Source organism: Protopterus annectens, chromosome 4.part1, assembly GCF_019279795.1.
Source record: "Protopterus annectens isolate FY-2018-M chromosome 4.part1, PAN1.0, whole genome shotgun sequence".
Taxonomy (NCBI): Eukaryota; Metazoa; Chordata; order Ceratodontiformes; family Protopteridae; genus Protopterus; species Protopterus annectens.
In genome coordinates, this window is record NC_056734.1 from 813,180,866 (window position 1) to 813,197,770 (window position 16,905).

Genomic DNA, 16,905 nt, shown 5'->3' on the forward strand with positions numbered 1-16,905 from the left:
ATAATTTTCTTGGGTGGCAAAAGCCAGGGTACCTTTTTGGCTGGGCTTGCATAGGCCCCAGGGCTGATAGCCTAGTACCTACCTATGAACCTATAAATCAAAGTAAAAGTTTTTGGTATTATCTTTATAATAGCATACAATATAATTCTCCCTCCCAGTTATCCTTTTCTTTTACAAACCACATCTTAATTTTTTTCAGAAATATCATACTCACTAAAATAGACTTGAAATTTTGGTTTGAAACTATCATTCCATTTAGTATAACCAAATCATTTTTTAATAAAGTCTCCACATTTAAACTTGACTTTTGGTAGCCTAAATGCTTTTCTTGCTGGTGTTAATGTTTTTACTATCTTATAGTGAAAGATCTTCAACAGTTTATAAATTGTTATGATTTGGATCCCCAAGTTACTGGTTACTTTTATAGAATATTAAAATACAAGCTCAAGACACGTTCATGTCATAAAGAAAACCCTAACCTAATTCAACTTTTCTATGATAAGGTAAAAAACGTTATCTCTAAATTATATACATTTCTGATAGAGTACAACAATAATTTAAATGAAAATATTTGGAAACATATAACATTGGATCATAACTCTTTACTTATAGCAGAAATCCCAAATATTAAATTCTATTAAAAATACATCTTGGTCTCAATATTGGAGTATCTTTACTTGGAATCTTTTATACAGGTATTTCTTAACTCCAAACAGAATGGTCAAAATAAATACAAACATCATCATTTAATGTCGGAAGTGTACCAGTATCTGTAATGTAGATTGGATGGATATATTTTTGACTGTCCTGCTTTAAAACTTTTTTGGAATTCCATACAAGATTTCATGAAAGCTTTATTGTTTGATTCTTTATCATTAACTGGATTTTCAGTTCTGTTTAAAATAAATAGTAATCACAATTTGTAGAATAAGAATCTCTACTTGCTCTGGACCATTTTGACAGTGGTAAAGAAAAGTATCATAAAGCACTGGAGATCAATTTCATCTCCATTCATTGAAGAATTTTTATCTTCCTTAGAAGAAGTAGCCTTAACTGAGACTAAAATAAAGGAAAGTAACTTCTTAAGACACTTGTCAAGAATCCTTAGACAAAATAATTCTCTCTAATTGATTTATTTCAGCAGAACTCTGCTTCCTGACTTTGTCTCTCAATGTTTGTTTATATAATATATATTACTACATACGATATTGAACTTTGCTCTCTGGAGTACCACAATTTGTTTTAGCTAATATAAATCAGGCAAGTTATATATATTGTATATAGTTTTTCCCCTTGGAAAAAATACTATTTTTTATTTACAATTGTATTGTTGCTATTTGCAACTGTAGTAAATATACTTCTGTTTATATGTTAAACATTAAAAAAAGTACCATGGCTTCTTTCCCTTAATTAGAAAGGATAAAAGAAGTTTAATAGCATGAAACATCTTGTATATTGCTCACAGTTGCTGCTGGACAAGTAATAAACAGCTTGAAATTGTGACTGCCCCATGCTGATCATGACAGATGAGGACCTCTGCTCACCCATCCTGGGGGACAGTGGCAGTTTTATCCCTAGTGTAGTCAACACTTATGGAAGCAGTAAATGTTAGGCTTACTGCACCATGCACTAGGGGTGTAATCTTAGCTGCATTTTTCTTACTGGCATTGTATGACAAAAGTTTTTCAGTCGAGGAGGCAGAGTCTAGATGGTCAACTGAGAACAGTGAATTTTGAGAGCTCCATAAACAATATAATAATATAGGAACATTTTATTCTTTTCAAGTTTAAAACATCAGACATCTATAGATAAATTACTAAACTACATAAATATCAATTTTGGTAGAGATATACAAAAATTGTCCTGTCAAGTAACTTGGAGATATATTGCGTCACTGAATATGAACAACTCAAGGAATTCTCATCCAGATGCTGCTTTGAAAAAATAACTGAAATTGATGACACCTACCTTACAGGAACTATCTTTGAAGATGGATGGCTTTAAAAATGACTTAGAAAACCTCAAATTAAATTCTCAAAACAGACTGATACTCTTAAGGAACTATTACAACAACACCATACAAAAATAACAAGTATAGAGACTTCTCTAAATGACATTGAAGGGAGACTCGAATAGGAAGAATTCCAAAAAGAATTTCTGCTTAAACATAATACATGGCTGCTTAACAAAATAGATGACTTAGTAAACAGGGAAAGGAGAAACAACATAAGGATCTTTGGTCTACCTGAAAACACTGAAAGAGAAGACATTATTTCATTCTTAACAACGTGGATTCCTGAATTTTTAGACTTAAAAGAGGGACTTTCATTTGGAATTGAAAGGGTGCATAGAGCACTGAGGAAAACTGCTTCTTACTCAACAAATACTCCACCTAGATCCATGGCTATAAAATTTCTTTAATTTCTGGACAAGGAACTAAATATTAAAATCTGCTTGGAGAAAAATCACCCTTAAAATACAATCAAAGCCTGATAAGGTTTGACAATGATTATTCTTCCAGAATACTAGAACAAAGGAAAACGTCTAGCGAATAATAAAACTGTTGAAACAATTTTAAAGCACAGCTGGCCTTTCCAGCCAAGATAAAAATTATTTTTGCCAATGAGATGGGAACCTTTAATGACTTAGAAGAAGCTACTATATTCATCAAAAATAACAACATAGTGTCTATCCCAGTAGAAATGGAATGGATGGCCTGTACTCTTAAAAGAATAAAAGAAACAAATCCTTGGACTGATGCTAAAAGAAGAAACAAAGAACTGATTCCAAGATAGCTGTCCCAAAAAATAACTCTTACAACTACATCTCTCAAAGTATCAACAGATATGGTACATCACTTTTCATCTGTTCTGATTTAAAAAAAAGAGGGTTTCTTAAACAACTGAGAAACAGTAATGGTTTATTCAGAATGTTCAAAGAGTCCAATTATTCTTCACAAACAAAAGTAGGTCAAGATGGGTTACTATTTACATTATATATAAGCCAAACAAAGCAACATATAATACAAACATAGAAGTTTCTATTCCCCTACATGAACTCAATGAATACTTATCTTGTTTATTTTTTATTGTTTTTACTTATAATAATTTAAGTAATTAATTAATTCAACAAGGTACCATTCATCAGAGTTCAGACTCAAATGTAACAAATTAACATCATATATAATAGCAGTAACAGTAGAGTGTTTTGAAAAAAAATGCTGTCATGGAGACTAATGCCTTCTTCAGTTAAAGTATGATTTAGAAATGTCATGTATATCCTGGTTAAATAAGGGTCTATATTAGAACATCGAAGTTTCAAAACTTTGAATGTTCTAATATCGACCCCTATTCAGCGAACGCTGACAACATTGAACATGCAGAACAGCAAATTTTTTCCTAGGGAAAAAATTTTGCTGTTCCGAAACACATGCACACAACACAAGCACACTAAACAAACAGCAATCCACACACATACACCTACAATCTTGCATCTAACCCTACACTAAACTGTATATACACCGCTAACTATCCACTTACCTTAACCCAAACCCTAACCCTAAGGTCCATCACTATCGCACACTCACCTCACCCGCGCCCTAACCCTAACTCACCTACCCCGCCCTAACCCTCACGTCCACACAATCGTATACTTACCTGATTCATGCCTTAACCCTAACTCAACTAACCCACCCTAACCCTCACGTCCACACAATCGCACATGTATCTGACCCGCGCCCTAACCCTAACTCACTTAACCCGCACCCAATCACGAACTTACGCTAACCCGACCCGTAGCTTTCCACCACAGCACTGAAAATAATGAAGCGACAGAAATGGACAACTGGATTCTTTCCCTAGGAAAAATTTTGGTTTTCTGTTGCTTCGCTATTTTCATCATTCGCTGAATAGGGGTCGATATTAGAACATTTGAAGTTTTGAAACTTCAGTGTTTTAATATAGACCCTTAAATAATAGTAGCAAGCTCTTAGTACAAATGTCATCATTATTCTGTCTAAATATAGCTAATATCAATTATGGCAGGTATCACAGCTATGAGTGCTGTTTGATCAATCCTGATATGGTGTGCGTAGATGTAGCTGTGTCTGGCAGCTAGTACAAATGTCATTATTATTCTGCTTAAATATAGTTAATATCAGTTATGGTAGGTATCATAACTTTGAGTGCTGTTTGATCAATCCTGATATGGTGTGCGTGGGTACAGCAGTGTTTGGCAGCTAGTACAAATGTCATTATTATTCTGACTAAACATAGTTAATGTCAATTGTGACAGGTATCATAGTTTTGAGTGCTGTTTGATTAAGCCTGACATGGTGTCCGTGGATGCAGCTGTGTCTCACAGCTGTTGTATGTTGCCATTTTCATCTCCGGGAAGCTGTGGGTTGCGGCTTGTGATTGAGGTTTACTGATGCTTGTGTATTAGGAAGAGACATTTGGTGTTTTAGCCTGGATCCAGAGGGTGGATACAACTGTGATTTGAGATATTTTGGCAGAGAATAGTTTGTTTATACATCTGCTGAGTGAGAGGTGGGAAGGCTGGAAGAATGTGTTATCTCTTGTTGTGGTGGCTTGTTGGGAGTTTTTTTTTTCTTTATTTGTTTGCTTTCTGTTCTTTTCCTGGCTGCAACCTTACTGAAAGGGAGGGAATTTAGGCTTGAAGTTGCAGTGAAATTATGGTTTGCTTCAGGTGCATCGTGAGCCTCTGGTATGCAGTACACAGACACACTAACAGAAACAGATGCTCCCAGATTGCTATGATACTGGAGACAGAGTGATGATAATGCTTAACGGCTCTGAGGAGCCTCCGAGATGATTCTCGGCAATGAAGTTTTTGGTTTTAAAAATTATATATAATAAAAGGGCTGTTTTAAACCACATGTACACATATTGATGGTCACCCAACACTTCATTTAGCTCATTAAGTTGATTCTTGATTAAAAAAAAAATAATAATAATAAGCGCAATTTTATATTTAAAATGTATTTTGGTCCAAACACATTAAGGACTTAAATAAGAGTGGAAGTTGAAATATCTGTGGGAATGGAGGGTGTGTTGAGTGGTTCACTGGCAGAGTGGCCACTGCATGGAACAAGCTGGTAAGATGGAACAGGACAAATATTGGTTTGGATATTTCAAGAACAGCCTGAAAACACACCACATGAACTAGTGAATGGTATTCTGGCAAAACTGGATGGGCATTGTTGTCTCTGCTTGAAGTACTGATGGAAATATTCTTATAATAAATAAGAAACTAGAAGGGTCTCATAATTTAAATTCTAAAGACTGTATAAACATGCTTGGAAGGAGCTAATAAGAAGAATAAGCATTACAGCTTGTGGTCTCTCAAATAACTAAGCAACAGCCAAAAAAAAAAAATGCACACAATAGTTATGTAATGTATGATTTTAGTAAATCTAGACATAAAATATATAATTGTTATACAAGATGAAGCAGTCTGCTGAATTTAGATACTAAAGACAGAATTTAATAACATGGGCTTGTGTATAATAACACTACTGTCTTAACTTGTCATAAATGACATACACTACATTGAACATCAAGGGGAAGCATGATGATTTTCTTATATAAGTAAATATGCATAACAGGTCATGTAATTGTTTTAACTTGAATTGTAGTTTTTGTAACCCATCTTGAATATATATAATACTTAAGCGGTTACCAAGGTAACTAATGTTTTATACATGACATCAAACTGACAAAGGTATTCAAGGGAAACAATAGAAGCCTGAACTAGGAATGTCACAGAATGTAACAATCACATCCTGAACAAATAGTATTATATTGACAATAATCACTCACTTTAACCTTTGCTGGTTATACAAAATAGAATGTTGCCATTTAAATCTAAAAACTTTCAGTATATGCCATAAAATGGCAATTTATGAATATGGAAATGGAACTTGTAATCATTAATCACAATGAGTGAATATGTTGTTTTTAACCTATAATTTCACTCCTTTTATAATAAGAAATGACAGATATGAAAATCCTTATGTGTAGGAAATGGGGGAAGAGGGATGCACTGATAATTAAAATGCACTAACTTTCATCAATGTTCACATAAAACAAACTTGATGTTTTAAATAACTTAACAACAAACAAAGTAATTACTTAAATGCTGGCAAACAGTGAAATATAACTTCTGATATATCCAGTAAAATACATTGTATTATAAACATTAGGTATAAATATTATTATCATCTATTTATATTAAGTAATACCTTTTGAAAGACTTCAATAAGGGGGAATAATATATAATAATATATTATTATCTATATAAATAAAAATGTAAATGTTTGTTTGTTCAAAATCTTAAATCTCCGAAAGTTCTTCAACGATGGCTTTTAAATTTTCACACAATGTTGCATTCGAATATGCGCGTGTTTTTATATACCTACTATTATATAGATGTCACACGTTGCATTCGAATACGCGCATGATTTTATATACCTACTATGGATTCTATATATTTGCATACAAATATGCAGTTTTATATGTTTTTGTTATAACTTTCTTACTTCTTTTTCAGTGCAATCAATCTGCTTTAGTTCATCCAAATAATGCCTCACAGAAGATCAAACTTAGGTCGTCGTACTTGCGGAGTGGAAGCAGTGTGACGAGTAATTGCAAATCAAACTGAGGAAGAACGGGCATCAGCGAACGAGTGAAACAGAAAAAGAACTGCTTAAATACGTGCCGAGAAAGCAGCAGAGTGAAGTGCAGCTAGACTTGAGGATGCACGGTTGTGAGCACGGCGATCTCGTTCTGCAGCTTCAGATCTGCTTCGTTCTCCTCGATCGACACCAGCGGACGAAATAAATGCTTGCCTGAAATACTCTACTTTGTGGTGACATGTAAAGACATTAAAATTAACTACAAATATGCGTGTCCAGCTGCAAAACGATCGATCAGCTGAGATATTTTCACATCAATTGCTGGAAATTGGGAACGGAAAGGTGCCGGTTGATCTGACCTCAGGACGAATTTCATTGCCTCATAACTTCTGCAATTTAGTGACATCAAAAGAAGAATTGGTTGAAAAAGTATTTCCCAATATTCAAAACAATTATAAGAATCACGATTGGCTGACTGAACGAGCTATTCTTGCGGCCAGGAACAAAGATGTCTACGAACTTAACAATATTATTCAGTCTAACATTCAAAGCGAGGCAGTCACATACAAGTCTGTCGACACTGTTGTGGAAGCAGATGAAGCGGTTAAGTATCCAACAGAATTTTTGAATTCACTCGATCTGCCAGGGATGCCACCACACGTACTGCAATTGAAAATTGGCGTGCCAATTATCATGTTGCAAAATATCAACCAGCCAAAGCTTTGCAACGGCACGTGGCTTGCAGTAAAAAAATGAATGAGCAATGTCATAGAAACAACAATCTTGACAGGACCTTTCAAAGGTGAAGATGTCCTCATTCCTCGCATTCCTATGATTCCAACGGATATGCCATTTCAATTTAAGAGATTGCAATTCCCAATTCGATTGGCATTTGCAATCACCATCAAAAAAGCTCAGGGCCAATCTTTAGAATTGTGTCATTTAGATCTACACACAGATTGCTTCTCACATGGACAATTATATTTTGCGTGTTCTAGAGTCGGCAAACCAGACAATCTCTATATCTGCACAGACAATGTAACAACAGAAAATATTGTATACCCACAAGCATTGTGAAATTAAACATATTAGAAACGTGCGTTTTCTCTTTTCTTTCTTTTCCATTTAACCAGACTGAGCCACAGCAACGCGTGGCGGGTACAGCTAGTAATATAATATAATATAATATAATATAATATAATATAATATAATAATATGTTAAATAACTGTGTGCTATAATCTTTTACTGAGGTTTTATATATTATACATCCTACTTTACTATGATTGAATTTTTTGTCATCTATCTTTCATAAAAACATTAATTACTTACACAATAAGAAGACATTTATATTGTATTAGACTTCTGTCTAATCTGCAATAGTACCACATCTGTTCAAAATAATATAAATATTGCTTATTCCTATTACAAATATTCTCCATATGATAATTCAATTTATGGAGCTCAGATGTTCTAGATTGTCAAGGTATGAGTGATAATCTGATGAATTTAGGTTTATCCATCAGATTAGGAATGATTTTCATTCAATGGCTAGTGCGGATCTTAGTTTTGTTAACATTTATTAATTTAAATTTATTTCACAGAAACATTTTTAGTATGCCTGACCAAAACACTACTTTATTGGTAAACACTCAAAGTATAAAACTGATAATTTCCTTTAAAAGCTCAAGCATATACTTTATAGTTATCAGAGGAAAATGTTTAATAGTCACAATAAAAAGTTTTTCAGTCCAGTTCAGTTGCACACTTTTGGCAAGCCCTTCTTATTATGATCTACAATTGAGTATTTTGTCATTTATTATGCTAAAAACCTTTTGGTATAACTGAAAGCCAAGACAGTATTCCAGACCATAGAATTTTTTGCTGGTTATTAATAAGAACAGCTAAGATCAAGCTGTATCAGTAAATGGAGATTTGACTAATAGCATGACCTGGGTATAATAGCATATACAGACATTTATTAGTGTGTGATGATTAATTTCATAGTAACCAATCATTTGTTTCCACAGTATGAACTAATCTGTATGTGTTGTGTTTTGCTCAGATCAGCTATGCATCCTCTGTTATGGCTCTCAGTGACAAGCTCCAGTTTCCCTCATTTCTCAGGACAATTACAAGTGATGATGCCCAGGTGTTTGGACTTATACAGCTTGTGAGGCACTTTGGCTGGACCTGGGTTGGAATTCTAGCTGAGGGGGATGACTATGGACAGCTAGGCAGCCAGCTGCTTCGGGAAGAACTTGTTGCAGCTGGAGTCTGTATAGAGTTCTATGAAACAATCCCAATGATTATTACACAAATGGATATGCAGAGACTAATTAAAGTGCTTAGGAAATCTTCTGCTAAAGCAGTGGTTATATTTTCTTCTAACACCAGCCTGTATCCTGTGATGGAAGATATTGCAGCTAATAATATAACTGGTAAAATCTGGATTGCTAGTGATGGATGGTCTGATTCACAGATGTTCTCCAAAAGGATTTTCCTAAAAACACTGCAAGGCACAATAGGCTTAATATTCCGTGGAGGTTCAATGCCCACATTTGCAGAATTCCTTTATTGCAGTCATCCTTACTTGACACCAGATGACATTTTTCTAAAAATATTTTGGGAGCTGATCTTTGGCTGCAAGTGGACTGATCATGGTCTGATGGAAACAAACTTTAATGACACAGAAGGACATATAAAATACTGCACTGGGGCCGAAAATCTGCATCAGTCTCCATTACATTTTCTTGACATAAGCCAATTAACATACACATATAATGTGTACACTGCTGTATATGTTATTGCATATGCACTGCACAATTTGCATTCCTGCGAACTTGGGCAAGGACCTTTTGATAATGGCACATGTGCTAATATTGATTATTATAAACCATGGGAGGTAGGAAACTATGCTCTACCGTACATGTTTTACTTTTTCTGAAGAAGTGACTTTTGTGAGTATGTGTGAATTATTTAACCAGCTCATGATGGTTTTTGCTTCTATAATGTAAGCTGTAAATAACCTAACAATTACTGAAAATATTCATTCTGCCCTATGATTTCCATCTAATTTCCAAGGAGCTTTGCATTATGGGGACATGCAGAATTCTGTGCATCTGTAAAGTGGAATAACAAGTGTTTCTGCCTTGTGTTTCCACGTTTTGTGGTTCTAATTCTGTGCATCTGATTATAGATGTATATCAACCTACATGGAGTACACAGACATAAACAAAATCCCAGATACATCTACTCAGTTAATGTCACAGTTAGTACACAACTGGAATTTTCAGATGAAACATTTTATTCTGTTGCACAAGGAGGTGCTGTTAGAAAACTGATGGTATCTATTACTGCAGTGACACTAATACTGAGAAGGAGAGACTAACATCTGGCTGACTCTGTGCTTATTTTCTAGGGCATTTCTTATTTTTAGCATCAGTGACAATTCTGTAGAATTATCTGCCATTACCTTCAAGTAATGGTAATGTAATGGCAGATAATTAGGCCACGGTGGTGCAGTGGCTAGCGTTGTCACCTCACAGCAAGAGATTCTCTGGTTCAATTCTCGGCTGAAGCACCTTCTGTGTGGAGTCTGCATGTCCTCCCTGTGGTTGAGTGATGTTTAAAGACATGCAAGTAGGGGTGTGCATGAATGGGTGTGCCTTCGTTGAAGGTTGGGCATCAGACTGGCACCTTGGCACCATAAAAATCTACTGCCAATCATAAGTGGAATGGCGTTCCTCTGTAGCGACCCCTAACCGGGAAAAGCTGAAAGACATTACTATCTGCCATTACCATCCAGTCATGAACGCATGTTCACTTGGTTTCTTGTTCTTTTAGCTTATACTATCCAGCCATTCAATCTTCCAGAAGTAATTCCACAATTATATCTATTATTGAGGTAGAAATACCACAGTTTATTTATTTATTATTTATTAGTTGACTGGGTAAACAGACTGGCCAAGCGATCCTTTCCAACCCTCTTCAAGCCAGTAATAAATGTACAATTACAGATGTACAGGAGAACAGAATAGAATCTCCCAAGTCATTTATTTATGTTTTACTCATTAGGTTCATATATTCATAGGTGTATACTAGCCTAACAACCACTTTAGAAGCCTAGCCAGTCATCCCAAATGTATGCTGTGATTTTATGTGCTGGCCTTTGTAAGTATAGCTAGGCTTCCCAAATGTATCCCACAAGTTTATGTGCCTTAGAGGTTATTTTAAGGTGTATATTAAGCTAGGTCAGAATTTACAGGCTGCCTTTGTCCATTACTGACATAGGTGCTAGACCCGGGTTATATTTCGGATTTCCCATCCCTCAGTCCAGGTTTCTCTTGAATAGGGTTAGGGAAGAACTCTGGTTCCCGTGGATGGGAATCCTGTTCCAGAGAAAGGGGATTCTCTGAGTCATATACCTGTCCTACCAACATGCTCTATTTATGTTGTAAGCAAAGTTTAAATCCCTAAATAGAATAATTCTGATACTATTCATTTTGTGGATATGCAAAAGGTCCATCAGAGTGGGATCTAAGGGTGCCTTGTATGCCAGGCATAGCTATCATCTCAACAAACTTTAAGAAACAATGTGTAGTGATAGAGCTTTGAGGCCATTTGCATAGGACATGCTGTTTACTCCCTGAGTCCTTTTATGAGGAACCTCTGTCGATGTTTCAGTTGTTGCATGTGCCTGGTCCGGTACATACCGAAGGCATTGTACTCACTGATGGGTCGAATACAGTGGAATGATGATTTCCTTAGACCTAGATGCCATGCACTTGCTTATAAGTTGAGCGAAATACAAAATTTCCTAAACTACCTTAGATACACGTTGGTCAAAAGCCAGGTCGTTATCTATATACATACACAAATCCTTGATTATTGGTTCTGCTCTTCGAGATGTGTTATCAGTGAGGTAATTTCCTGGGTGGCCGATTTCCCAAAAGGTACTATTACACATTTCTTGGCACTGAGTTTTAAGTCATGGCTTTGTCACCAGACATTTATCATTTTTAGCCCTTCAGCAGGATGTTAGTTTCTTGGGGGAATTCTACAGCTGTACCTAGGTTGCAACCATCTGCACACTTGGTCAGCTAGAGGGCCTTGATATTGGCCTTGACTTCCAAGAAGTAGATGACAAAAAGATTTGATGCAGCTAGCAACTGGTGTCTTTGTGGTGGTGATGGTTTCACCTATCCTAACTTCCCGGGTGATATCTGAGCGCCAACCAGCTATCCAGAGTATAACATAGGTGTTTAAGCCTATATCCATGAGTTTGTTTTAAATGCCCAAGTGGGGTATCAAATGCCTTAGCTAGGCCAAGGTAGGCAGTATGTACCATTTTGCCCTCATCCATTTCCTTGGTGACCCTCTCAAAGAAGTCCACCAGACTGAGTAGGCACAATCTGCCATTCACAAAACCAAGCTGGGTTAGAGCCAGTGTTTGAAGGTTTTCCATGGTCTAGTCAGACTTATGGGTCTGTAGTTCACAGGGTCCAATGCTGACCCTCCCTTGTGTTGAAGGATGATTGTTACAGTTCTCCATTTGTGTGACACAAAGGCTGTCTGGTAGCTGTGGTTCAGCAGTGACTCACATGATCCCAATAAGTCATGTTTTAGGCTATTTATGAGGCATCTTGGGATATTACTGGGGCCCATCATTATGTTTTATCTGGCCTTAGAGAGTGCATCTAGGACCTGCTCTATAGTGATACTTGGGGGGGGGTTACATTTGATGGTATTTCCTTTGAGGGGGTGGCTAGGAGGAGAGAGGAGGTCTAAAATTGGATTTAATTTGTTAGCAAGCAGAACTGCTATATCTACTAGTTCTGTGTAGGTGTAGGTGGCTCCATTAACAGTCAGTTCTGCACACTGCTGTGTGCTGCCTTTCAGGTTTCAGACACGGCTAAAGAATGCCTCATGCTTGTCCTTTGCCTGGGAGGATATTTTTACCTCAAATCTGGCTTTAGTAGACTTAAGTTTCCCTCTTAATTGTTTGTTTAGATTGATGTGAGTGTTTTTATCCTGCCTGGCATGCCATTTCTTAATCTTGGCTATGATATTTTTCATTTTTTCTTTTTGTTGTACAACCTGTTTATGGTTGGATTCCACCAGGGTGGTTTGTTTTGTTTTTTGAGTTAGTTCTGGGCTTGTTTCTGTTGGGCACAGCTGTCTCTATTCATTTATTGACATGATTGTACAGGATTTCTGAGAACAATTCTACATAGGTAGCTGTGTTCTCATGGTTTGGGTGGAGCTTGAAATTTTGACAAGTTATCACTTAGTCGTAGGAAGTTTGCCTTAGAATAGTTTCTAAATGTTGCAGGGTTAGCCAAGGTCACAGAACTGCTTTTCATTACAAAGGAGACAAATGTGTGGTCTGACCTTACCAAAGAGGACACAACACTAGTGGGGTGCAGCATTCTTCTATGTTTGTGTATACCAGGTTGAGTAAGTTTTAACCCTAGTGGGTGTAAATACTATATGGTCCAGGGTGTTTGTGTTTACATAGTCTAGGAATCTCTGGGCATATAAATTTGGGGTTGTGTAATCATCCCAATACGTCCTAGCATGAGCTATGGGTTATAGCTTGCAAGGATATGTTATAATATGAGACTTTGCCTATGGAAACCTTGACGTGGAGAAGCTGAAGCGCATCATCTTGTTTGACAAGTCTTAAGATGAATTTGTTGCTAATACAGATTGAGACACCTCCCCCTTTTGTCCTTGCCTGTGCAGTAGCTGGCCTAAATGGGTGGAAGTCATTTCACTATTTGTTTCAGTTTGATATATGGGTAAATGAACTGGTGAACAGAACCTTTTCAGTCATGACCTGGACACTGTGGTGCAAGACCCAAAACAGAAACTAACATTTTGTCTTTTGTTGTTGTTTGTCTTTTTGGCTTTTCCCAGCACAACCAGTCTGAACTACAAAGTAAATTTTGACTGGTTAGTTGCTTTTTTGGTGCCCAGCCAACAGCCGATGCTTGCCCCTTCGATCACTTCACCATTCATCAATGCTTTCACCTTTCGGGGAGGGCATGCAGGCAGGCACACACACCAGGAGGCACTCCAGCCGAGAATCGGACAGGAGAACCTCTTGCTATGAGGCAACAACGCTACCACTGCACCACTACATTTGTATGTTATTTAAGTTATAAATGCAAATGCATTCCAGTAATGTACAAAAATGCTAGCAGAGAAAGCTACTGCAGTTCTAACATTCTTTCTGCTATGAACCCCTAAGTCTGATTTTATGTGGGGATCAAGTTCCTCTCCCCCCCTAAATCTTGATACTTAATTACCTTCACACAACACTGGAAACTAGTGCAATGCAGTACACACTTTCAGGCTGCTTTTATTTTAGTTTAATTCACTTTATTTAAAATGTGGGGTAGTGCACTGATCACATGTGACCAATTTCTACCTCAGCCTGGAAAAACAAAGAAAGTCAGAATTATATTTAGGGAGAAGCTGTAAGGCTATAATGAAATTATGCATCTGCAAAATACCATTATCATCTTACAAAAAATGTAACAAGTATATACACTTGTAATTACATTAGTTACAATAAATCAAGAGGCATACCATTTAGAAAATTAAGTGTCTATGCTAATTACAGCTGTGTGTTGTCTAACCAAGACTGAAAGGACAGTTGAGTGGAGTGAAGGTTGTCAAAGTTTTTAAGTAAATGGAAGGAGAAGTTGTATTAAGGAAAATGATGCAACTAAGAAGTGTAGATTTGTGCAATACAAGATGTCATATGAAGGACAGCAAGACTGTTACTATTAGGAGAAAGCAAGAGTGACATAACTCAGATTAGCTGATATGGTTGGAGGAGAGGCAATGACATTTGGCTGATGAGTGGAGGTGGGCTTTTAGTTGAGTTCTAAATTTAAGGTAAGATGAGGTGTCCTTTATTTGTGGTAGAATACTTTCTCTGATATTTGGACTTAGTATGGCGAAGACGTGATATGTACAATGGGGTTTATTTATTTATTTTTTGAGGAGGGGGTTGCAGTGTGGGGCATAGCGAGTGTGGTTTCTGAAACTGTAAGAGGATGATGGCCTAATTAGTTTAGTTGCTATGGAAGAGAAGGCCTGGTTAACCAGGATGTTCAATAACTGGGATCCTAGGAGAAGGTAACCTTTTGTTGAGCTGGAAGCCATTTTGCTTTTCTCTCTTTTACTGTGGTATTTATTTTTAGGGGACTAATAAATCTACAAATGTTATTGGTTATTGTTTGAATGTGTGTGGAGGTTGTTTTGGATTCTGCGACTAAGTGTGTTTTAATTGCGAAATGAACTTTGTTTAACTGTGAAAGTAGAATACCTTTGCTTATGGCTATTCTGCAGATTTTGGTAAGAAACCGAGATTTTATTTGCTCAAAATAGAAGAAAGTTAACCAAGTTGGCCTGAGTAATACATTAAACTCCAAAGGTGTCTGACCCCAGAGTGAGAAAAATTAAGTGTCTGGAATATGGGAACATATCTTCCTGATGAAGGAGTTATACAGAGTATGTTCTTCAGAAGTATGTTTTCAGGCTTGAGTTAATAATTTTTCATGATATTGGAAATTTGTATTTTTATTTATTTATTTTGCTTGTGTTTACCGGGTTTATACGAGGCCTGGGGAGAAAAGTTCCAACATTTTCCAAACACTTTTAAACAGACATTCAATAATATACATAAACCAACATTAAGCCATTAAGTAATATACATTAACAATTATGCATATATTTGTTAACTAGATTTCACTCATATAAATAGAGGCAACTATTACAGTACAAAAGATACTTATGCATATTAGATTTTGAACACTGAGCATGTGAAGAGGTGTATTAGTGAGTTTGTCAGATAGTAACAGATCATGTGATTAATGCTTAGAAATTCAAAGAAATGGAGGTGAGGGAAAGAACTAGGTATGGAAGAAAATGTTAATATTGTAACTAAGAGATGGAGTCTAAAGCAGGTTCAGAGATAATTATATGGGTCTATATCAGATCATCGAACCACTAATATGTGAACGCCTCTTCATTGAACACATATTGTGAACAAACTAATCATTGAACTAAGTTTTCAATGAAAACATTCCCAGGGCAAACTAATGGTAGTCCGCCCAAGCGACTGTAAAAAAAATAAATAAATAACACATATGCAGGTGGGTGGGGCTATGCCCCCACCCCCATAACTAAATATATCAACTCTGAGATCGCCCTACAGTGGGGAAAAGGGCAAATTCCAGATGGTGGCCAACCATCGTTATGTCCTAGGAAACATTTTTGCTGAAAACTTACTTTGATGATTAGTATATTCGCTGAGTAGATGTTTGACGAAGAGGTGTTTGCGTATTAGTGATTCAATGATCTGATATAGACCCATAATTATATATTTGGCTATCGTAAGGTTTATATGAAAAGCATAGAGTATGGATTGAGCAGTGTCACACAGCAATGTATATAGCTGGGAGTTGCTAGTAATGCTATTAAGGTATTAATAAGACTGCTTGTGGGCATAGGATTCCAAAGTGAAGAGAAATGGTTTGATGATATTGCAAGCTGAAGATAAAAGTTGCATTTATCCTGGAGATGTACATGAGCAGATCGACTGATTTGACACATGAAGATTTAGTTGTGTTTTAAATGAGTTTATATTCTGTAAGGATTTCAGAGGTAGTGGGATGTGGTTCCATAGTTTAACTACACTATTTGAATTTAGAGAGTCACCTGCAGTGTTAGATAATTTGTTAATAGTAGTCAGTGATTTTTCTTTAGACTGTAAAATTTTATTGGGGGAGTAGTATTGTATTAAGTTGTCAAGGGCTAGGCAATTTTCTAGTTTATAGAGAAGTCTGTGTATTGTAGTTAGATGAGAAAGAGCCAAGTGATGTGGTAGTTCTAATAAATTTAATTCACTGAGGGCTAGGCATTGTTGTGCTCTCTTGCTATAGAATATTGCAGATTTGGTTATTTTATTATAATGCTGCTCAAGTTTGGACAGTTGTGAGACTTGAAGGTTAGTGAAGATTGGGCAGCATAGAGGAGAGATGGCAGTAAATAAAGATTATATGTCTTCTGGCTATATCAGTGGGATAGGTTTTTACTCTGTATTGTGTACCTAGTTTTTGATGAGTTTATTTAACACTGCGTGATACACGGTGGTCGAATTTCAGCTGGTCATCAATGATGCCAGTCAGTAATTTTGTGTAGATTACTGGAAAATCCGAAAGACACAAACAAACAA

The 16,905-nt window shown here is 36.3% G+C and overlaps 1 protein-coding gene across 1 annotated transcript in view; it reads left to right on the forward strand.

Moving 5' to 3' along the window:
• Positions 1 to 16,905, forward strand: part of LOC122801316 (extracellular calcium-sensing receptor-like) — a 243,731-nt gene that overhangs the window by 76,140 nt on the left and 150,686 nt on the right. The window contains exon 4 of the mRNA XM_044070860.1: positions 8,719 to 9,558. Within this exon, the coding sequence (XP_043926795.1) occupies positions 8,719 to 9,558 (840 nt within the window). The remainder of the gene's footprint in view (positions 1 to 8,718; positions 9,559 to 16,905) is intronic.